Source organism: Chiloscyllium plagiosum, unplaced genomic scaffold (assembly GCF_037043375.1).
Source record: "Chiloscyllium plagiosum isolate Xiang-an unplaced genomic scaffold, Cpla_swu_hap1 HiC_scaffold_5, whole genome shotgun sequence".
Lineage (NCBI taxonomy): Eukaryota > Metazoa > Chordata > Chondrichthyes > Orectolobiformes > Hemiscylliidae > Chiloscyllium > Chiloscyllium plagiosum.
In genome coordinates, this window is record NW_028270143.1 from 78,641,935 (window position 1) to 78,666,899 (window position 24,965).

At 40.8% G+C, this 24,965-nt stretch overlaps 1 protein-coding gene across 2 annotated transcripts; it reads right to left on the minus strand.

Moving 5' to 3' along the window:
* Positions 1 to 1,245: 1,245 nt before the first annotated feature.
* rpp38 (ribonuclease P/MRP 38 subunit) lies at positions 1,246 to 21,576 on the minus strand. Of its 2 annotated transcripts, none has more exons than XM_087987340.1 (2): positions 21,559 to 21,576; positions 1,246 to 3,706 (listed from the first exon to the last, which is right to left on the minus strand). In XM_087987340.1, exon 2 carries the CDS (start codon positions 3,656 to 3,658, stop codon positions 2,738 to 2,740), a length of 921 nt encoding a protein of 306 aa, XP_087843466.1. In that variant the 5' UTR covers positions 3,659 to 3,706; positions 21,559 to 21,576; the 3' UTR covers positions 1,246 to 2,737. The 2 variants fall into 2 exon arrangements, with proteins under 2 accessions (XP_087843466.1, XP_043546262.2); XM_043690327.2 differs by lacking the exon at positions 21,559 to 21,576 and adding an exon at positions 17,066 to 17,152.
* Positions 21,577 to 24,965: the final 3,389 nt, after the last annotated feature.

The following is a 24,965-nucleotide window of genomic DNA, read 5'->3' on the forward strand; positions in this document are numbered from 1 at the left end:
AAAGTAGCATAATAAAATGGCTTCAGGCTGTAAATTAACACTATGTTTAAACAATGGCTTCTCAACCTGCTAAAGCCTGCATTCCTGCCTTGCTGAGCTAACTGAATCAAAGATAAAGCAGAATGGATCCTTCACAATATGGAATTAACTAAGCTACATAGGACATTACTAACCATCGTAGCTTACCTTGAAATGCTGGTGCAAAGAGATAATGTGTGGAAAATAACACTGGTTCCCAGGAAATATCATTGGGTTAACCCGCTGTCCATTATGTCATTTTATTACACTTTATTGGATTTACTCTGTAATTAAGGCTGTACTATTTCTTAAGAAAATATAAAAATTGTCTTTGTTCAAAGTGAATTGCACAGTTTCTCCAAGGAACATAGAAGCTTTTAATCTCTGTGTTGTTGGACAAACCTGTGCCCGGCCATTACTAATTAAACTGTGAAATCTTGCTGAAGCAGTCCATACTCCTGTTGTTTATTTGACTGATCATGGAACCAAGAGACCCTTCCCGGGAGGGGTTGAGATCTTCACGCTGTCCATTACACCTCCAATTGTCACTTCCTCAAAGAATTCTAAAACATTTATCAGATATGACTTTCCTTTCATGAAGCCATGTTGACTCCACTCAATTATATGTGTTTTTGTGTGCTTTTTTCCCAGCACCATGTCACGTGTGCAGGTGTCGGACACAGTGAAGAACAACAGGTGTGTATATCTTTATTTATATACCACACCTGGAAGGAAGGAAACACCATAGTGACCAGTGACAAGCAGTGTCACTGGTCAAAGGGCAATGCTGTGTGATCAAAAAGTGAAGGGGAGGGCGTGGTTTAAATCAAAATAGAGTTGGAGGGGGAAATAAGACACTCCACTCCCTGTGGTGATGAGATAATGGCTTTTCTGATCACAAACTCATGAATGGGCCTAAACCCACCACTGTACAGCGCCCTTTTACCAGAGATTAGGTAAATCAAAAATATTTGAAGAACAGGTAAAACTAAAGATTTTAAAAGTGAATAATGCATTAGCAGCACAAGTGATGTCCTCCACAAACAGGGTGCTGCCATCATGGTCAAAGTTACAAATCTCAGAACAAGGTCATCACCAGAAGGTCAGTCATACAGCTGGTGATTCAACTATTGGAAAACACTCGCTCAACAATCCTGATAGTGTAATTCTAAGCACAAACAACCATTTTAAGTTTCAGTCTGGTTCACAATGAGACTCATTTACATGTAGAAGCTACATACAGGGCTTTATTTTGCAAACAGAGAGAATATGTTCACACATTATGCCTCTTCAATTAACAAATGCTTGAAGGGACAGTCATTCCTTGGTGCATTCCCCATTGAACACCTTGAACTACCAACTTTAAATAAATCTTTTGATAGCACCAAGGAACAGTTAGCTTTCTCCATGGCAATATCTCTACAATCATAAGGCCATAGTAGGCCATTCAGCCTAATAAGATCTGATAATATCAATAATATTATTACTGATCTTATAATTCTCAACTTCTGCCTTTTTTCCATAATCTTTGATTCCTTGGCTGACTACAAATCTATCACAGCCTTGAATATACTTGATGACCTGGCCTTAACAGATCTCAGCGGTAAAGAATTTCGCAGGTTCACAACCTTCAAGAGAAGAAATTCCTCTTCATCTCTATCGAAAAAGTGCAATCCTTTATTCTCAGGTTATGCTCTGATCGTAGACCATCCCACAATGGGAACCAACGGCTCCACATCTACCCTGTAAAGTCCTACAACGATCTTGCATGTTTCAATAAGGTCACTTCTTATTCTAAATTCCACTGAGTTTAGACCCAATCTATTCAACTTCTCCTGAAAGTCCCTCTAAAAAACCCGGTGACAACCAAGTAATCATTTTCTGGACAGCCTCCAATGCCAGTAATTACTTACTTAGATGAGGGGCAAACCCATCAACAGTATTCCAGCTGTGTCCACCTGGTTTCTTCTCAACTTTATACTGCATTTCGTTTGAAATAAAGCCCAACATCTGGTCAGCATGGACAGGTTGGACCGAAGGGTCTGTTTCCATGCTGTACATCTCTATGACTCTATGATTCCATATTACCCACTGAACTTGAATTCTGGCTTTTGTGCTTCATGGACAAGGACTCCCAACAAATGATGGTCGAGCCAGCAATGCACGAATCTTTTAATATTAATTAAACTGTAAAATCTTGTTGTTATTATTATAGTTCTACCCTGATGACCATCAGAATAAAGCAATGTCTCTTTTCTTTCAGCAATACTCAAGTTCTGTACTGCCCAGCAATTATACAATTATAAAACCAATCCATCAAATGGCTAGGATTCTTTGTTCAAAACCTGTCAATTTCCTTCCTAATAGCATTGTGGATATAGCTGTATATAATAATTTTGCAGCAGTTTAAGAAGACAACTCAACACCACCTCTCAAGGACAGCTAGGAATGGGTCACAAATGCTAACCTTATCAGTTACGCTTAGATCCCATGTAGGACTTAAAATAAAAGAGTAACACAATTTTAAATCTGCTTGTTTTAACAAGCTGGTATATTAAATATTTAAGAACTTTGACAAGTCAGTCTTTATTCCATCCCTTTATAATCTGAAATTTACAACAGTTCTGATGAAGAATCGACACCTTTGACTGATCTTTTCAGTCAACAGATACTAACCAAAAAATGAGTTGTATACATTTAAGTTTCCACAATCTGATGTTTACTTATTTTTCTTATTCTTTTTTGGCTTTCGAATTTTATTTGGATTTGGAACTATCTTCTTTACTTTCAGAGGCAGCAATGTCACCCCTATTGCTTTGCTCGTTGGAGTATCATTTGATGACACTTCATTGAATTTACGCTTTTGACTTTGGGAAAGCGCAGTCTCCGTTACTTCAAGCTTTGGAATTTCACCAGTGCAATCTTCCACATTTGTGTCCAGTTCTTCAGCATTTACAACTACCTTACTTTGCTGTATCCATGAAACATTTAAAGGAGGTACTTGTGGAGTAATAGCATTAACCGTCTCAGTAAAAGCTTCTGAATTCTTTTTAAATCCCAATGCAAGTACAGATTTCAGACCAAGCACTGGTGCCACTGTTTCACTCAGGTGGGGAACTTGGCATGCAGGGACCTGCCGGCTCACGCTCAATTGGATGAGATGATGAGTCATCAAAGGGGGTTTCACTGATTTACACACCAGAACCAAACACAACATATCTCTCTCCAAAGCCCGAGTAACCTCGTTGATCCCAATTGCCAACTGTTTCCTAAGCTCCACATTAGTCCATCCTTGTTTAGGTTCTTGAATGCTGATCATCACATGCTCTTCCTTCAATTCTTTGACCTCTTCAGTCTCCTGTTGATCTTCACTTTCTCCAATATTCCCTTCCATATTTCTCTCTGCTTGACTTCTTGATGCCGTGGAAGGTTTTGGTTTCCTGGGCTTTACAATAGGTTCAACTTTGCATAAGCCAGTCTCTTGAAATGCTTTTGTTAGATTTTCCAGGATAAATGTCATGATATTCCTTTCCAAGGGTATCCATTCTATACTGTAAGGATTGTTGAATGAAGTCTTAACAGATGGAAGCCTTGCTTTCCGTACCCCTTTTCCTTTTGCAACTTGGGCTGGACTTTCCATGTTTTCATTTACCACAAGTAGGAAACAATGTTCAAAACTCTTGCCAACCTGTAAAAGACACACAAGCACCTTAGCAAAGCAGGTCAACTAAAAGACTATAATCATTGACCAAACCAAACTGGAATCACAGTTTAAGCAACCCTCAAGCTTTTAGCCTGCAAGATCTACCAGCATTTCTCTCCAACACTAAGCCAGCAATCATTGCAGCTGTGGCAGCAAACAAAACACTTCTACCACAACGGAGGAGAAAGTGAGGACTGCAGATGCTGGAGATCAGAGCTGAAAATGTGTTGCTGGAAAAGCGCAGCAGGTCAGGCAGCATCCAAGGAACAGGAGAATCGACGTTTCGGGCATAAGGGCTTATGCCCGAAACGTCGATTCTCCTGTTCCCTGGATGCTGCCTGACCTGCTGCGCTTTTCCAGCAACACATTTTCACCTCTACCACAACAGCAGTTAAAATGTTCTTGAAAAAGATTAAAGTTTTTGTGATTGATTATATTCTCTCTGATCAATCCGTATGATTTCCCAATGTCTGCCCTAAATTAGCCCTTTCTTTGATTAAACTTGTTACCAATTTTTAAATCTACAGTTAGTTTAATATAAGCCTTTCCTATAGTCAAATAAATTTGTAAGTATCCATGAATACCTCTTCAGTGAACAGAGTAAGATTCTCCATCATCTCCTCAATTTGTTCCTGTTGGTCGGCATCAATCCCTTAGCTCTTCTCTACACTGTCTTCTGACTTGCTCTTTTAATTAGGTTTGCTATTCAGGAACTGTGGAATTTATGACAACCAGCACCCAGCATTATTGGAGATCAAAATGCATTCTATTGCTTCATTGTGCAGTTCAACATCCGATGAGGTATGTTAATTGCTGCTATACACTGATTCGATATATTCAGCACTAGAACTGAACAGAGTTCATTATTTTCTCTTTCGCACATGTTGCACTTTACACAACCACATGAAACTTCATCTGGCATTCTTCTGCCAACTTGTATATCTTTTTCAGTTATTTCTTAGCTGGTCTTTCCAATTTCACTGTCTTTCCAAGATTAATCATATTTGCAGAGGATATCAATTTGCATCAAGTCTCTGAAATAGAAACTGTAAGCTGAGGCATTTCACTCAATATTTCCACCACCAAATGTCCAGATATGACTGCTTTATTAATACGTTTCTTATATGTTCTTGTGATTTCCCCTAAATCTTCATTGCTTTGAGTTTAATTAATTGCCTTTTACAATAAAGTTTGTTAAAAGCATTTTGGAAGATAAAGTAATCACATAGTATTGGTAAAGGTAACATTACCATAGTCCCAGAGGACCATAGGGATGCTGTCTTATTAGAGAGAGATGTCTGGTGATGAGTTTAATCAGAGGGTGACCATACCTCAGGCAAGGATCAAGATTGAGAAGGCAGAACTATATTGGTAACCTCAGCCCTTGTAAGAATTGACACCCCACCCCCATTGTAACCAAGCCATTCAGCCAACGGAGCTAACTGACTCCAAAGCATGTTATATGGCTTACTAAAATCCAATTGGGTAATCACTGCCAGGGTCAAGCAGAATTTAGCCATTGTTCTAAATAACCATTTGACTTCATAATTGGTTCTACTTTCTATTGAAAAGAAGTAAAATTAACAGGTCGAGAGTGGTTAGTGTCTGTTTTGTCCACAGCCGTGTGACCTTGTCTGAACTGTTTTCAATGCAAACCTCTTGCTCAAGTAAGAAAGCTGTTGGACACAACAGTCTCGGGGCAGTTTCACCGATGTGTTGTACAAGTAAAGCCACACTTCTCTAATTCTCCAAACCTCTTACAAAAGAAAGGCTGACATTTCATTTATCTTCCAAATTAGTTGTTGTAAGCTGCTTATTGTAATTCATGTACAAGGACACTCATATTCCCAGTAGCACAACATTCTGCAGTCTGTCTCCAATTAAGTAATATTCTGCTTTTTCCAAACTTCCTGCTAAAGTGGACAACCATGCATTTTCCCCACAGTGTACTGCATCTGCTTAATTCATGGTCAGTCATTTAATCTATTTATATGACTTTGCCGATTATCTGTTTCTTCCTCAAAACATGCTTTCCTACCCATCTGTCCATCATCTTCAATTTTGGCTGGAGTACAGATGACTCCTCAAACTAAATTATTCGTATAGGTTGCAAATAGTTGACACTCCAGCAGTGAATCCTGTAATACTCTAATTTTTGCAGTTTGCCAATCTGAAAATGATCCATGTATTTTGATTCTTGGTTTCCTGCCTGTTGGCCAGTCATCTCTGACATCTCATTGAAAATCTAAATACATTACATCTACTGGCTCCACTTTTTCCAGTTTCTAGTTACATTCTCAAAGAGATCCACTGAGTCTGCCAACTCACAATTTCCCATGAATAAAACCACATTGATTCTCATAGACTTATGTTTCGAGCACAGAACAAGGCCATATATTGGGTTTACGCCGTAGAACACACTAGTGTTAAGATCATCAATAAATATCTAACTACACCATTCCACTGTACAGAATTGGCACATAACCCTGAAGTTTATGGCAAAGCAAGTGAATATCTAAATAATCTCCATAATTCTAGAGGACCACAGGGCTGCTCTCGCTTTAGAAAGAGGCAACGACTGGTGCTTTACCTGAGGGTCACCATGCCTCAGGCAAAGGGAGAGGTTGAGAAGGAGGAACCTTCATGGTAATCTCTCCTGGTACAGGAATTGAACCTATGCTATTGGTGTCACTCTGCATCACAAACAAGCTGACCAGCTGACTGAGTGAACCAATAAACAAATCTTCAAATAGTGTTTAAGGGTTACAAGAGTTCCTGACTTAATCGCCTTTTCTGGCAGTAAGATCGAGACTCTCACCACCCTCAGTGAAAAGAATTCTCTTCAACTCTCCTCTTAACCTTATATCTATGCCCCAATGACTGACCCTCCACTAAGGACAAAGATTTCCTTCCTAAGCACTCTGTCATGCCCCACATAATCTTGTACACTTCCATTAAGTCCTCTCTCAAATGTTGTTGCTCCAAGGAAATCAATAATAGCCTATCCAATCTTTTCTCCTAGCTCAGACCCTCCATTTCCAGGCAGTGTAATCTCCTCTGCTCCCTCTCTAATGCAATCACATCCCTCCTATAACATGGTGACCAAAACTGAAAACAGTCCTCGAGTTGAGACCTAACCACAACAGTCTCCACAAATACAACCAGGAAATTTTGCACCAAAAATCTTTATTCACTCATGCAACAGACCATGAATAGACAGACACAGTACAGCAAGGCATAGATATTAGAAAGCGACAAACACAAAAAATGAAAAAAACTAGACCTGAAGGAAAAAACTAGACAAACTTACATAAAGTAACAACACTGACAACACAGAAGCATGGATAAAAAAAACTTATCTGACCAACCCTTAACAGACATGAGAAAGCCATCTTAGTAAGAGGATTAAATTAAAACTTCCAGGATACGGACAAGAAAGATTTCTTAGCAGCATTAGAAACAACACTAAAAGACAACCAACTCATAGAAGAAACCCAGCAAATTATCAGATAAGTAGTTGCACCAACATTAAGCAGAAAAAAGGAAGGAAACACACTCAATACACAAGAAAGGAAAGCACTGGAAAGACTAAAAAAAGATAAAAACATTGTTATTCTACCTGCAGACAAGGACGCTTGACAGTCATTCTAAATCGAAGAGACTACATTGAAAAAGCGAATGCACTACTTGCAGATACCAACATTTACCAACTATTGGCAATAGATCCAACCCCACAACTAGAGAACCGAATCACAGCACTACTCAAAAAACTTCAGAAATCTGGAGAAATAAATAAGACTGACTTTCAAAAAAATGAAAACAGACGGATCCAACACACCACGCTTCTACAGATTACGCAAAATTCACAAATCAGGAGCCCCCCTCAGACCCATAGTCTCACTACCTGGAACACCAACTTACAGATTGGCCAAGGAGCTAAACCAAAGACTAAAACACTCAGTAAAAGGCTCACACCATTCCATCCACTCCACCCAAGAATTCCTGAAGACCAAAGACACTAAGATAGAAGAGGATGAAATAATGGTCTCCTTTGATGTAACAGCCCTGTTTACATCAATCAGCATTAACCTAGCCAAGGAAACACTGACTACATATTAGAAGACCCAAAGACACATACACCAAACACTACCAACTTCATCAGCAAGGACAGTATTGTTAAGCTAGTGGACCAATGCCTTACCATCCACTTCACCTTCAACAACAAAAGCTACAGACAAACCAACGGAACAACCATTGGGTTTTCGATATCAGGGTTCTTAGCAGAGGCAGTAATGTAGAGACTTGAACAAACAGCTTTGCCAACCATCCAACCCAAACTTTGGGTCCGCTGGATGACACCTTTGTCATCACTAAACGAAACAAATTAGAGGAAACCTTCAAGACCATCAATAAAACCCTTACTGGCATAAAATTCACTAATGAGAAGGAAAACAACAAGAAACTGCCATTCCTAGATGTCACAGTAGAGCGAACAGCCAATGGGGAACATCAAACCAGTGTCTACAGGAAAACAACACATACAGACCAAATATTGAACTACAGAAGCAATCATCCCAACATCCACAAATGAAACTGCATCAGAACATTATTTTAATGAGCCAATACACACTGCAGCACAGAGAAACTGCGCAGAACAGAGGAAAATCACCTATACCCTGTATTCAAAAAGAATGGGTACCCAATGAATACAGTTCGCTGATTTCTCAGCAACAAATCCAAACAAGCAGACAAAACACATCCAGAAACCCTTGCCACTCTCCCCTACATCAAAGACATCTCGGAAATGACTACCAGACTATTCAGATCCCTTGGCATCATGGTAGCCCACAAATCCACGAACACACTAAAACAGCAGCTATTGAACTTGAAAGACCCTATACAGACAACAAGCAAAACTAATGTCATTTACAAAATACCGTGCAAGAACTGTAATAAACAGTACTTTGGACAAATAGGCAGAAAACCAACCACCAGGATACATTAACATCAACTAGCCACACAATGACATGACCCTCTCTCACCAATATCCTTACATACAGATAAGGAAGGACACCACTTCAACTGGGACAACACATCCATCCTAGGACAAGCCAAACAGAGACACGCACGAGAATTCCTAGAAGAATGGCATTCCAACCGGAATTCTATCAACAAACACATCAAGTTAAACACCATCTACCACCCCCTGACAAAAAGAACAGAAAATGACATCACCACAGGAAATGGCATCACCAACCCATAGAAGCCCAAACATGTAAACAGAAAGCAGGAATCAGCAGCACTGCTTCACCTGGAGGCCCACTGAAAATATTACCTAATAAGGTGATGAAACGTTTGGAAATTAATGTTCAGCTCAGCGAGCAAGCCTGCATCCAGAACCTCCTCCTGAGCTACAAATCCTCTTAAAACTCACTAAGACCTAACCAGCATTAAATATATTTCCAAAAGATCTTAAAGATACAGGAGCAGAATTAGGCCATTCAGCCCAATGACTCTGCTCCACCATTAGATCAGGTGGAGATTAGATCAGATATAAACCCTGTTCTTAACAATCAAGAACCTATCTTAAAAACATTCAGTGGCTTTATTGACGTATTCAAAAATCATGCACAATTTTGACAGAGTAAAGGAGGCTATTCCATTTCCACTACATGGTATGTCAGTAACTGGGATCACAATTTTTGGATTGTCAGCAAGAGAGCTAGGCATGAGAGGAAGAGAAACTTCTTTACTCAGAGAGTTGTTAGGATTTGGAATGTGCTGCCTGGGAGGGTAGTGGAGGCGGATTCCATGGGAGGTTTCAAATGAAAGCTAAGTATATGTTTAAAGTGACGAAGTTTGAGGACTGGGAGTTAGGGCTGGGTTAGTGGGATGATCTGGGTAACTCTTTCACAGAGTGTGAGTGGGGAACAGAGCATAACTAAAACATTCATTATGAGTGAGAGACTGAGTATGAATTAGTTACGGAGTATAAGCAAGATAATAAGTGTGAGCTAGATATTCAGTATGAACGAGAGAGTGAGCGTTGTGAAACTTTCAACGAGAATTCATGATTGAGTATAAGCTAGAGATTGAGTGTCATCAAAATGGGACTAGTTCAGTTTAGGATACCTGGTTGGTATGGACAAGTTGGACCGAAGAGTCTGTTTCCGTGCTGTATGTCTCTATGATTCGGCCTCCACAACCCTCTGGGCCATGAGTTCCATAGATTAATCACCCTCTGACTGAAGAAATTCCTCATCTCAGGTCTAAATGGTTCTCCCTTCACTTTGTGGCTGTACCCTCAGGTCCTACTGTCTCCTACAACTGGAAACATCTTAACCACATCCACACTATACAGGCCACACTATACAATCTGTAAATTTCAATCAGATTCCCCCTCATCCTTCTTAGAGACCTAGAGTCCTCAATCGCTCCTCATATGACAAGCTCTTCATTCCAGGATCAGTCTTGTGAATTGCCTCTATACCCCTCCAACGTCAGCACATGCTTTCTAAGACACAGGGCACAAAACTGTTAACTATATTTGAAATGCTAAGTAACCAGAGCCTTACACAGCCTCAGCAATAAATCTCTGCTTTTGTATTCTAGCCCTCTTGAACAGAATTCTAACATTGCATTTGCCTTCCTAATTGCCAAATGAATCTGCATATTAAACTTAGAGAACCTGACCTAGTACTCTCAAGTCCCTTCATGCTTCTGATTTCCAAAGTCTTTCTCGATACAGAAAATAGTCTACACCTCCAATCTTCCTACCAAAAGTACACAACCTCATACTTATCCACATTGTATTCCATCTACTACTTCTTTGCCCATTCTCCGAGCCAGTCAAGTTCCTCTGCGGTCTCCTGCTTCCTTAGCATTTCCTGTCCCTCCACTCACCTTTGTATCATCTGCAAAACTTTGCGACAATTCAGTTTTTGTCCAGATCATTAATGAATAACGTGAATAGTTGTCGTCCCAATAGCGACCTCTAAGGAATTTCACTAGCCACCAGCTGCCATCCTGAGAAAGATTCCTTTATCTCCACTCTCTGCCTTCTGCCAAATAGCTATTCCCCTATCCTTGCCAGTACCTTACCCTGAAACACCACGGGTTCTTATCTTATTGAGCAACCTCCTGTAAAGCCTCTTGTCAAAGGTTTTCTGGAAATCCAAATAGATCATGTCCACTGCCTCTCCTTTGTTTAATTTGCTCATTATCTCCTCAAAGATTCTAACAGATTTGTCAGGCATGAACTCCCCTTGGCAAAGCCGTGCTAACTCAACCTTATTTTACATTTCACTTCTAAATACTCCTTAATCTCATCCTTTATCATGGACGCTAACCAGCCTATAGTTTATTGACTTCTGCCTCCCTCCCTTCTTAAACAGGAGTATTGCATTAGCCATTTCCCAGTCCTCTGGAATCCTCCCTGATGTCAGTGATTCCTGAAAGAATACCACTACTGCCTCTACAGTCTCCACAGCCATCTTCTTCAAAACTCTGGGTTGTAGTTCATCTGGTCCAGATGTTTTATCTAAGTCCAGACCTTTCAGCTTCCCCAGCACCTTCTCCTTAGTGATGGTCATTACATTCAATTCTACCCTCAACTCTCGAAGTTCTGGTGTGCTGCCTATGTCTTCTACTGTGAAAACATGCACAATACCTATTCAATTCCTCTGCCATTTCTTTGTTCCCCATTACTACTTCTCCAGTCTCATTTTCAAGTGGTCCAATGTCCATTCTTGCCTTGCTATTACCTCTTAGAAAAACCTAAAAAAAACTCTTGCAATCTTCTTTTATATTACTAGCTAGCTTTTCCTCATATTTCATCTTCTACCCCTTACTGTTTGTTGTTCCCCCTCTGCTGGTTTTTAAAAGCTTCCTAATCCTCTGGCTTCCCACTAATCTTCACTACAATGTATGTTTTATCTTTTGCTTTTATACTGTCCCTGACTTCCCTTGTCAGCATGGTTGCCTCATCCTCCCGATAGTATGTTTCTTCTTCCTTGGGATGAATTTCTGCTGTGCCTCCTGAAGTACCCTCAGAAACACCTATTATTGCTGCTCCACCACTTTCCCTACTAGGCACCCTGTCCAATCAGCTGTGACAAATCCCTCCCTCATGTTTTTGTAGTTACCTTTACTCGATTGTAATAACATTACAGGTCGTTCTGCTACAAAGTGACAGTTGTGCTGCTCTGCAGAAAATCACTAATAGAAAATCAGTATACCCGGTTCAGTAGAAAGTTTGCGCTATCCAAACAACGCCCACAATTCATCAATCGTGTTATAACCAATTTGTGCTGACAAAACACGCCTTGTGATCGACCTGTACATCTGATTCCAGCTTCTCCCTCTCAAACTGCTGGTTGAATTGTGTCATATTATAGTCACTGGTCCCAGGGTAAGCTCCCTAATCAAGTCTGCCACGATACACATCCTCAAATTCCACAGTGGGCTCTATCACAATCTCTAGAACATTACAGCGCAGTACAGGCCCTTCAGCCCTCGATGTTGCGCCGACCTGTCATACCAATCTGAAGCCCATCTAACCTACACTATTCCATGTTCATCCATTTGCCTGTCCAATGACGACTTAAATGCACTTAAAGTTGGCGAATCTACTACCGTTGCCGGCAAAGCATTCCATACCCTTACTACTCTCTGAGTAAAGATACTACCTATGACATCTGTCCTATATCTATCACCCCTCAATTTAAAGCTATACCCCCTCGTGCTCGCCGTCACCATACTTGGAAAAAGGCTCTCCCTGTCCACCCTGTCTAACCCTCTGATTATCTTATATGTCTCTATTAAGTTGCCTCTCAACCTTCTTCTCTCCAATGAAAACAGCCTCAAGTCCCTCAGCCTTTTCTCGTAAGACCTTCCCTCCATACCAGGCAACATCCTAGTAAATCTCCTCTGCACCCTTTCCAAAGCTTCCACATCCTTCTTATAATGTGGTGACCAGACTGTACACAATACTCCAAGTGCAGCTGCACCAGAGTTTTGTACAGCTGCAGCATAACCTCCTGGTTCCGGAACTCGATCCCTCTATTAATAAAAACTAAAACACTGTATGCCTTCTTAACAACCCTGTCAACCTGGGTGGCAACTTTCAAGGATCTGTGTACTTGGACACCGAGATCTCTCTGCTCATCTACACTATCAAGAATCTTACCAGTACTTTGCATTCCGGTTACTCCGTCCAAAGTGAATCACCTCACACTTGTCCACATTAAACTGCATTTGCCACTTCTCAGCTCAGCTCTGCAGCTTATCTATGTCTCTCGTATCCTACAACATCCTTCGTCACTATCCACAACTCCACCGACCTTAGTGTCATCTGCAAATTTACTAACCCACCCTTCTACGCCCTCATCCAGGTCATTTATAAAAATGACGAACAGCAGTGGACCCTCCATCTTGCGGTATACCACTAGTAACTGGACTCCAGGATGAACATTTCCCATCAACCACCACCCTCTGTCTTCTTTCAGCAAGCCAATTACTGATCCAAACTGCTATATCTCCCACAATCCCATTTCTCCGCATTTTGTACAATAGCCTACTGTGGGGAACCTTATCGAATGCCTTGCTGAAATCCATATACACCACATCAACCGGTTTACTCTCATCTACCTGTTTGGTCACCTTCTCAAAGAGCTCAATAAGGTTTGTGAGGCACGACCTACCCTTTACAAAACTGTGCTGACTATCCCTAATCAAATTATTCTTTTCTAGATGATTATAAATCCTATCTCTTATAAACTTTTCCAACATTTTACCAACAACTGAAGTAAGGCTCACTGGTCTATAATTGCCAGGGTTGTCTCTACTCCCCTTCTTGAGCAGGGGAACCACATGTGCTATCCTCCAGTCTTCTGGCACTATTCCTGTAGACAATGACAATTTAAAGATCAATGTCAAAGGTTCGGCAATCTCCTCCCTGGTTTCCTAGAGGACCCTAGGATAAATCCCATCCGGCCTAGGGGACTTATCTATTTTCACACTCTGCAGGATTTCTAATACCTCTTCCTTGTGAACCTCAATCCCACCTAGTCTAGTAGCCTGTATCTCAGTATTCTTCTTGACAACATTATCGTTTTCTAGAGTGAATACTGTCGAAAAATATTGGTTTAGTGCTTCCCCTATCTCCTCTGACTCCACACACAACTTCACACTACTATCCTTGATTGGCCCTAATCTTACTCTCGTCATTCTTTTATTCCTTAAATACCTATAGAAAGCCTTTGGGTTTACCCTGATCTTATCCGCCAACAACTTCTCATGTCCCCTCCTGGCTCTTCTGAGACCAAAAAACATGTTCCAATATAAATTTGTGCTCATCTTCTATACCTAAGTGAAGAAAGACACATATCCCATCTTTTCTTAACCAGCTTATCCATCTGTCCTGCCAATGCTGTGCCCAACCTGTCCAGTCTATTGAGATCTTCCTGAAACTTATGACTATCCTTCACACTATTTATCACCCTAATCAGTTTTTGTATTACCCCACAACCCTCTTGATGATACCCCCTACATTTAAGCACAAACCATTAATTAATATTACAAACAACAATGGTTAGTGTTAGCACCGTGCCTTGTGGATTCCCAACAGAAAGATGCTTCCAGTCACGAAACATCCCTTTACCATTATCCTCTGCTATCTGCCTCTCAGCCAATTTTAGATCAAATAGAGTCATGCAACACAGAAACAGACCCTTCAGTCCAACCAGTCCATGTCAAACATTATCCCAAACTAAACTACTGCCATCTGCCTGCTCCTTGCACATATCCCTCCAAACCTTTGCTACTCATATCTATCCAAATGTCTTTTACAGATTGTAATTGTATCCACATCCATCACTTCCTCAGGGAGTTCATTCCACATGCAAACCAGACTACTCAGACCCCTTGGCATCATGGTAGCCCACAAACCAACCAACACAATTAAACAGTGACTAATGAACCTAAAGGATCCATTAGATACCACCAGCAAAACTAACGTTATTTGCAAGAAACCATGCAAGAACTGTAAAAATCACTACATCAGACAAACTAGCAGGAAATTTGCCACCAGGATACATGAACACCAATTGGCCACCAAACGACACAACCCACTGTCACTAGTTTCTATACATACAGACAAAGAAGGACACCACTTTGGGACAACACACAAATCCTAGGACAGGCGAAACAAAGACACGCACAAGAATTCTTAGAGGCATGGCACTCTAACCAGATCTCCATCAATAAACACATCGATTTAGATCCTATCTATCTTCCCTTGAAAAAAAGAACCAGAAATGACATCACCCATCTGAAGAAACCAAGACCTATAAATAGAGAGGTGGGACATAACACCAGCGCTTCACCAGAGACTCTCAGTGATGATGTTGCCTAGTCATGGTGATGAAATGTCTGAAAACAAACCTTCAAGCTCAGCGAGCTAACTTACATACCCTTTATTAATCCTTTTCTCTCTATAATAATTTTTTCTAATATTACATAGTCCATAATCCTGATGTCTATACCTCCAACACCTTTTCTATTGTGTAAACCAGTGCAAATTATTCATTGAGGACTGTGCCCATGTCTTCCACTTCCGCGCACACGTACTCTCTCTATGGTCCTAAATGGGCCTGATTCTTTGCCAACTTATTCTCTTGCTCTTTATATAATTAGAAAACTCATTGGTTACTTTTTTCTTATGTTACTTGCTAATACTTTCTAATGCACTCTCTTTGCTTTCCCAATTTCCTTTTTAAAATTCCCCCCGTTCCTCTAGGGACTATGCCATATTGAGTCATCAGTAGCTGCCAAAGCACAGAAAAATGGGACCAGCTTAATTGTGAAAACTGGGCGGCATGGACTGAAGGGCCTGTTTCCATGCTGCAGATCTCTATGACTCTGTAAGACTTTAAAAAAAAATTCCTAACCTTTATGCTCCTGGACATTCAGGATTTCCTAGTCCTGGAGGTCCCACTCTTTGTACTTGGCAAGTAGCTGCTTCCAGTTCATTTGGGCCAATTTAAATTAACCGCCAGAGTTGCCATCTTTCAGACAAGATATTAACCATATGTGCTTTCTGTGGTAGATATAAAAGACCTTCTGGCACAATTTATATTTAGGAGTAGATAGGTTATCCCTGGTGTCTCGGCCAATCCTTACCCCCCAAACAACATCACTACAACAAATTATTTGCTTATTATCAGACTGCAGTTTATGGGAGAATGACGTGCACAAATTGGGCACTATTAAGTTGGGCTTCCAACAGCAGCAACAGTTCAAAACAAAATGTCCTTCTCGTACAGGAGTCAAGCACTTTAGATCTTCAAGGTATCATGAAGGGTTACTACTAGAGATTTGCTTGGATGTTCCCAGGTGTGAAAGGTGAGCTATAAAGAAAGGCTGTTTTTTTTCCACTGGAGTGTGAGAGGCTACCTTAGAGAAGTTTATAAAATAATAAGTATAGATAGAGTTAATGATGGCTGTCTTTTCCCTAGGACAGAGAATTTCAAAACGACTGGGCACATTTTTTGAGGTGAGAGGAGAAAGATTTTAAAAAGACTTGAGGCGCAATGTTTTTTACACAGAGGGTAGTTCGAGTGGGGCATGAACTTCCTGAGGAAGTGGTGGGTGTGGGTACAGTTACACGCTTAAAAGATATTTGAATAAGTGCATGAATAGGAAAAGTATGGAGTTGATATGGATCAGGAGCAGGTAGATGGGACTAGTTTAGTTTGGGATTATGTTTGACATGGACTGGTTGGACCTAAGGGCCTGTTTCCATGCTGTATGACTGTATGATTTAAACAGAAATATTTATTTTACATTGTCGAATGCTTTTGGCTTTTTTTCTTTAATTCGTGAGGTCCATGCACGTTTTTACTTGATCTCTCTCCCTTCACCCTACTGTCCCTTTCTGAACAGACACCGGCTTCAGGGACAAGTAGAGCAGTGAGTGTGGAGGCCCAAAGTCCTGGCTGTGGCAGTAACGAGTGTCAGGAGGGGAAGAGAGGGTGAGACGGAGCCCATGCTTCAACCTGCGGCCGGCTCTCCCCAAGACACAGAAAGTAACGCAGTGCTGATTGTAAAGATGCAAATTGTTTCCAAAGCAACGAGCACACATCCCACGTTGCCACGGGCTGGGATGTGGTCATGCAATGTATGTTGGAAGTGATCGGAATCGATTAAACAGTGAACGGGTATCGCTAGCGCCACATTGAGCTTGCACCCATTATTATTGGGAAATATAGCACGGCCATCGCTCCAGATTTCATTCGTGCAAGCTGCAATATCATCTTTTATTAACTAAAGCACAGCATTACTCACGCAGAGATATTTCGTTGCTGCCTCACCCGTTGGCGGATCCAGCCAGCGGAAGATCCTCCCGCCCCCTAGTGCAGGAGAACTCCAACCTCCCACAGCCGTGCTACAGGAGGCGGGCAGACGTACTCCCACACCGTGCGCACAAGTGCTCACGTTGGGATTGTGGATATTTTCTAACCAGGCGGTTCAGCGATGTTATTGCACAGGGCTGGACCAAGTGGCACATTCCAAGGAGAGGGAACAGTGAATGGATATGGGGTTGAGAGAGGGAACTAATTGCTTACAAAGAAAAAGGATATGGCAGAATTACAGAGCAGCTATTTGGTGAATGATACCAGGTGTGGGACTGGAGGGACAGACTGCACGAACATGGAAAAATTGCAGAAAATAGGATCAAAATGAGGAACAGTGGCAAAATGGCAAAATTAATGGCTCTTTATTTAAATGCTCATAGTAGAGTCATAGAGATGTACAGCACGGAAACTGATGCTTCGGTCCAACTCATCCCGGCCAACCAGATATCCCAACCCAATCTCATCCATTTGCTAGCACTTGGCCCATATCCCTCCAAACCCTTCCTATTCATATACCCATCCAGATGCCTTTTAAATGCTGCAATTGTACCAGCCTCCACCACTTCCTCTGGCAGCTCATTCCATATATGCACCACCCTCTGTGTGAAAACATTGCCTCTTAGGTCCCTTTTAAATCTTTCCCCTCTCACCCTAAACCTATGCCCTCTAGTCCTGGACTCCCCCACCCCAGGGAAAAGACTTTGTTTATTTAACCTATCCACGCCCCTCATGATTTTATAAACCTCTATAAGGTCACCTCTCAGCCTCTGACGCTCCAGGGAAAACAGCCCCAGCCTGTTCAGCCTCTCCCTGTAGCTCAAATCCTCCAACCCTGGCAACATCCTTGTAAATCTTTTCTGAACCCTTTCAAGTTTCACAACATCTTTCTGAGAGGAAGGAGACCAGAATTGCACACAATATTCCAACAGTGGCCTAACCAATGTCCTGTACAGCCGCAACATGACCTCCCAACTCACATACTCAATACTCTGACCGGTAAAGGAAAGCATACCAAATGCCATCTTCACTATCCTATCTACCTGCGACTCCACATTCAAGGAGCTATGAACCTGCATTCCAAGGTTTCTTTGTTCAGCAACACTCCCTAGGACCTTACCATTAAGTGTATAAGTCCTGCTTAGATTTGCTTTTCCAAAATGCAGCACCTCACGTTTATCTAAATTAAACTCCATCTGCCACTCCTCAGCCCATTGGCCCATCTGATCAAGATCCTGTTGTAATCTGAGGTAGCCTTCTTCGCTGTCCACTATACCTCCAATTTTGGTGTCATCTGCAAACTTACGACCTGTACCTCCGATGTTCACGTCCAAATCATTTATATAAATGACAAAAAGTAGTGGACCCAGCATCAATTCTTGTGGCACTCCACCGGTCACAGGCCTGCAATCTGAAAAGCAACCCTCTCTGTCTTCTACCTTTGAGCCAGTTCCTAATCCAAATGGCTAGATCTCCCTGTATTCCATGAGATCTAACCTTGCTAATCAGTCTCCTATGTGGAACCTTGTCGAATGCCTTACTGAAATCCACATAGATCACGTCCACTGCTCTGCCCTCATCAATCCTCTTTGTTCCTTCTTCAAAAAAACTCAATCAAGTTTGTGAGACATGACAAAGCCATGTTTACTATCCCGAATCAGTCCTTGCCTTTCCAAATACATGTAAATCCCGTCCCTCAGGATTCCCTCCAACAACTTGCCCACCACTAATGTCAGGCTCACTGGTCTATATTTCCCTGGCTTGTCTGTACCACTTTTCTTAAATAGTGGTATCACATTAGCCAGCCTCCAGTCTTCTGGCACCTCACCTGTGACTTTTCGATGATACAAATATCTCTGCAAGGGACCCAGCATTCACTTCCCTAGTTTCCCATAGAGTTCTAGGGTACACTTGATCAGGTCCAGCACCTCCTCCTCTGTAGTATGGACATTTTTCAAGATGTCACCATGTATTTCCTGACATTCTACATCACCAAGTCCTCCTCCACGGTAAACACTGATGCAAAATACTCGTTTAGTTACTCCCCCATCTCCTGCGGTTCTACGCTTAGACTGCCTTGCTGATCTTTGAGGGGCCCTATTCTCTTCCTAGTTACCCTTTTGTCTTTAATGTATTTGTAAAAGCCCTTTGGATTTTCCTTAACCCTATTTGCCAAAGCTATCTCATGTCCCCTTATTGCCCTCCTGTTTTCCATCTTAAGTATACTCCTACTGCCTTTATTGTCTTCTAAGGATTCACTTGATCTCTGCTGTCTAAACCTGACATATACTTTCTTACTTTTCTTAACCAAACCCTCAATTTCACTTGTCATCCAGCATTCCTGACACCTACCAGCCTTTCCTTTCACCCTAACAGGAATATACTTTCTCTGGACTCTAGTTATCTCATTTCTGAAGGCTTCTCATTTTCCAGCCGTCCCTTTACCTGCGAACCTTTGCCCCAATCAGCTTTTGAAAGTTATTTTCTAATACTGTCAAAATTAGCCGTCCTCCAATTTAGAACTTCAATTTTTAGATCCAGTCTATCCTTTTCCATCACTATTTTAAAACTAAAATTTTGAGCGCTGACCCCAAAGTGCTCCCCCATTGACACCTCAGTCACTTGCCCTGCCTTATTTCCCAAGGGTAGGTCAAGTTTTGCACCTTCTCTAGTAGTTACATCTACATACTGAATCAGAAAGTTTTCTTGTAAACACCTTAACAAATTCCTCCCCACCTAAACCCTTAACACTTTGGCAGTTCCAGTCTATGTTTGGAAAGTTAAAATCCCGCATTATAACCACCCTATTATTCTTACAGATAACAGAAATCTCCTTACAAATTTGTTCCTCAATTTCCCTCTATTAGCGGGTCTATAATACAATCCCAATAAGGTGATCATCCCTTTCTTATTTCTCAGTTCCACCCAAATAACATCTCTGGATGTATTTCTGGGAATATCCTTCCTATGTACAGCAGTAATACTATCCCTTATCAAAAACATCACTCCCCCTCTTCTCTTGCCTCCCTTTCTATCCTTCCTGTAGCATTTGTATCCTGGAACATTAAGCTGCCAGTCCTATCCATCCCTGAGCTACGTTTCTGTAATTGCTATGATATCCCAGTCCAATGTTCCTAACCATGCCCTGAGTTCATCTGCCTTCCCTGTTAGGCCTCTTGCATTGAAGTAAATGAAGTTTATCAGTCCTACCTTGTTCTTTGCTTTGTCCCTGCCTGCCCTGACTGTTTGTCTCGCTTCTGTTCTCAAGTGTACCAGTCTCAGGCTGGACCTTTTCCTCAGTATTTCCTAGAGACCGCCTTCCCCCACCACCTTACTAGTTTAAATCCTCCCGAGCAGCTCTAACAAATCTCCCTGCCAGTACATTAGTCCCCTTCCAATTCAGGTGCAATCCGACCTTCTTGTACAGGTCACTTCTACACCAGAAGAGATTCCAATGATTCAAATGTGAATCGTTCTCGCATGCACCAGCTCCTCAGCCATGCATTCATCTGCTCTATCCTCCTATTCCTACCCTCACTAGCTCATAGCACCAGGAGTAATCCAGATATTACTACCTTTGAGGACATCCTTTTTAGATTCATGCCTAACTTCCAATATTCTCCCTTCAGAATCTCATCCTATTCTCCTCCTATGTCATTGGTTGCAATGTGTACAATGACCTCTCGCTGTTCCCTCTCCCCTTTGAGAACATTCTGCACCCTCTCTAAGACATCCTTGATCCTGGCACCAGGGAGGCAACACACTATTCTGATTTTTTGCTGCTGGCTGCAGAAACACCTGTCTGTGCCTCTGACTAGAGGGTCATCTATCACAATCAGTCACTTGGAACTCAACGTACCCCTCATTACATTTGAGCCAGTCTTGATACCAGAGACTTGGCTGTTTGTGCTACATTTCCCTGAGAGTCCATCACATTTTCCAAAACAGCATACTTGTTTGAAATGGGGATAGCCACAGAAGACTCCTGCACTATCTGCCTACCTCTCCTATCTTTCCTGGAGTTAACCGATCTATCTGACACTATCTGCAGCTTTTCTCCCTCTCTATAACTACCATCCATCACACCCCCTTACTCTTGTAAATTCCTCATTGCCTCTAACTGTCACTCTAACTGATCCATTTGATCTGATAGGATTCGCAACCACATATATTTCCTGTCGACATACTCATCAGTAACAGGAAAACTCTCCCTAAATTCTCACATCCGACAAGAAGAGCATATCACTCTTCTGAAGGCCATTTTTGCTCCTTCACAATCCACAAACCCAGAAAATAACACCATCTTACTCACTTAAAACACACTGCTCCAGGCTAACATAATACTTCTGGCTCATATTTTTAGAATTTAATCAAGAGACAGGTCTCAATAAAATGTATAACCTAGAAAGAACCCAATCTACTCACTATTGTAGATTTACAGCAAGGCCACCTTAAAACTATGCATTTATCTGTTTCTGTGCTGTGACCTCACCCACACAGGTTCCTCCAAGATCAGTTGTGAATTTTGCTGTTTGTTAAGTTTTCCTCGATGCACTCTAGTGTCCAGAGATACATGAATTCAAACTGCAAAGACAGTAAATGCACAGATTCAGTGCTTGTCAGTTTTCTTTCTCTCCCTCTCCCTCTCTCCCCTTCACTGACTATGTGCTGCCTATTACTGAATTAATAGCACACACTAGTTAATGGATATAATCTTACAGCCTTTACAGATACATGGTTACAAGTAGATCAAAGCTAGGAACTAAATATTCATAGTATGTGACTTTTCAAAAGACAGGCAGGATATAAAGGATGGTAGACGTAGCATTGTTGGATGGGATGGAATAAGTACAATTGAAAGATGTAAGATCCATATGAGTGGAGAGAAGAAATAAAAAAGGCAAAGAAAACAATGGTAGCAGTAGTCTACAGGCCCCCTAACTGTATCTATACAGTGGGACAGAAAACAATTCAGGAGATAATGAGGACATGTAACAAAGGTAGTAGATTAATCATAGGTGACTTTAATTTTCATATAGACTGTGATATTCAGATTGGCAGAGGAAACGATGTGAAAGAATTTGAAGTATATATCCAGGACAGTTTCTGACAACAGTATATTGTGGATCCAACCAAGGACCAGGGTTTTTTTGGATCTGGTGATGTGTAATAAGGCAGGTCACCCTTCGTCAGAACTTTCTGCTTTTGTTTGAGAAAGACTTGGGTGGCCTTGAATTCCTAAAAGCTAGCATCCAAGTTCAATGGACTTTAGGGAAGGTAAATTTAATGTTTGCGTCTATTTCAAAGGGAATAAAGTATATAGTGGGGAGATTTGCTAAAACTATAAAAGGGCACAATTGAAATACATTGAATAATTTTGGGCACCTTACTTTCGGAAAGATGTTCTGGCAATGGAGACATTTCTGAGAAGGTTCATTCGGCTGATACTAGAAATGGATGGACTGTTTTATGAGGAAAGATTGAGTAGATTGGCCGAGTTCTTGTTAGAATATAGGTGCATGTAAGGTTAACTTATTGAAACATACAAACTTCCTAGAGGGTATTACAGGGCAGATATAGAAAGATTCTTTCCCCTTGTAGGAGCGTTCAGGACGAGAGGGCATAATCTCAGAATAAAGGCTTGCACATTTAAAACAGAGACAAGCAGGAATTTCTTCTCTTAGAGGATTGTGAATCTGTGGAATTCTTTACCAGAGAGGTCTGTTGTGGCTGTCATTAATTATATTCAATACTGAGAGATGATTTGAATCTATAACAGAATCAAGGGTTATGGAGAAAAGGCAGGAAAGTGGTGTTGAGGATTATGTGATGAGTTCTGATTTTGTTGAATGGTGCAGCAGCCTCAATGAGTTGAATGGCCTACTTCTGCTCCTATGTCTTATGTTCTTAAACCTCCTCTGACAGTGAAGCATTTATTTCCTGTGCTTTGTTCATGCACAGTAGGTTGACAGCTAATGTCCAAACCTCTTCTGCCCAATTGACATGCTTCCACATCTTTTTCCTCAAATTTTGGTAGGGCTGCACAAACTGAAATACTTCCTTATTGGCCTTCAAATTTTGATTCAGATTGTCACCACCAGGACCTGCATCTGTATCCAACACCTCTTGTTTTAACTGTAGCATCTTAAGCTTAAAGTTATGTTCCTGCACTTTATCTTCTCTTTGCACTTCTAATTCTCATTTTCTTATTTCCATTCTTCTCAATTCCATTTCCCTTTATCATTCATTGCGTTTTTGTTTTGTCTTTCTCTGTTCTTTTTCTGTTTTTTTCCTTCCCTGTCCTTATCTTTTTCTTCCACCCTAGCTCAGGCTGCTTTAGCTGTAATTGAATATCACCTATTTCTGACATTTCAGTGCCCTCCTTTGTATTTCCTGTAAATGCAAATGACTTGCTAGTACCTTAATTATCTCTGCTTTTCTGATTCTGCCAGGTAGTGCAACCTCTAGTTTGCTTGCCAAATTAATCAACCTGGGTTTTGAAATTTCCTTTTAATACTACCAGCAATAACTATGCTACCTGCAGGAAATCTCTGCTGTTTCCACATCTTATGTGCAGTATAGGTCCTTCTGCTATAATGCACGTTTCATTAATGCAAATTCGCTATAACATGATTGATGAATTGGGGACGTTGTTTTCAAAGTAAGAACTTTTAAAGTGTGTATTGGTTATAGTACAATTCTGGCCCCATTAGTTTAAATGGTGCTGCTTTTACATGATTTTCTTATAACATGGGATTGCGCGAGAACGGAACTACCACGTTATAGCAGAACTGACTGTATACCTGTGTTATTTACCAACAGCACACACAAATCCATGTTGCCCCTTTTTCAAAAAGTCAGTGTCTTTACACACTTCATCCACCACTTTTAACATTAACTCCCTTCACCAGGGATGCACATGTTCCAGGACTACATTGCTAAGGACTCCACAAAAGTTTGGATTAAAAGCTGCAAAGTTTTATTAGGAGACCCTAGAATCTAAAGTATATCAAAGGGTTTGAAACCATGGAATAAAGTATTGTGGCAAGTAATTCAATTGTATTGTACTTTATGTAATGTTAAATTTGAATTGCTTTAAAATATATTTCTACAAATTTGATAAATAAAGGATTTTTTTATGGAAAAGGATCTCTTTTATTGAGAACTCTATTCAAACCTCCAAGCTAGCAAATCTAGTTACAATCCTTAAAATCAGGAACACATTGATGAATATTGAAACTAACTTATTTTTTTTAAACTTCTGTTTATCTTAATGTGTTAAAGTTTCACAATTCCAAATACAAAATGCATTCAATGTGTAAGGAAAAAAAGGAGCATATAATCTTAATTTGACAATTAAAAAGAAAATGAAAATCAAACTAAATGCCCACCTTCAGAACCAGACGCTGCAGAAATTTCTAACTCATCAACACTTCAGCAGTTCAATTTTGTTACGACACAGGGTAATCTTTCCTGCTTAATTTAAAAACCAGCAACACAGAAAAAAATTTATCCCGTGCAGTAATCTGTGAAAATTTGATAGGTCAACAACTATTTAAAGTAAAAATTAACAACTTTATTTCTTAAAGTAATACAGAGAATATTACTATTTACAATTCCTTCCTCTAACCTATCTGTTACCTTCCCTTCTATAATACTAGTCTGATAAAACTCCCAATTAAAATTTACAAAACAACACTTCTTATCTCAAACTTGGGCAGCTTTCAGGTTTCTCAGTATTCCTGTCTTCTTTTCTTTTTTGAGGAGTCTGCTTCACAGGTGACTGATCGATAAACGTATCTTTTAAGAGAGCTATTTTCTGGGCAGTGTGC

What these genes read in the sequence shown, in the direction of transcription:
- rpp38 (XM_087987340.1), bottom strand. Translation starts at nt 3,658, where the DNA reads ATGGAAAGTCCAGCCCAAGTTGCAAAAGGAAAAGGGGTACGGAAAGCA.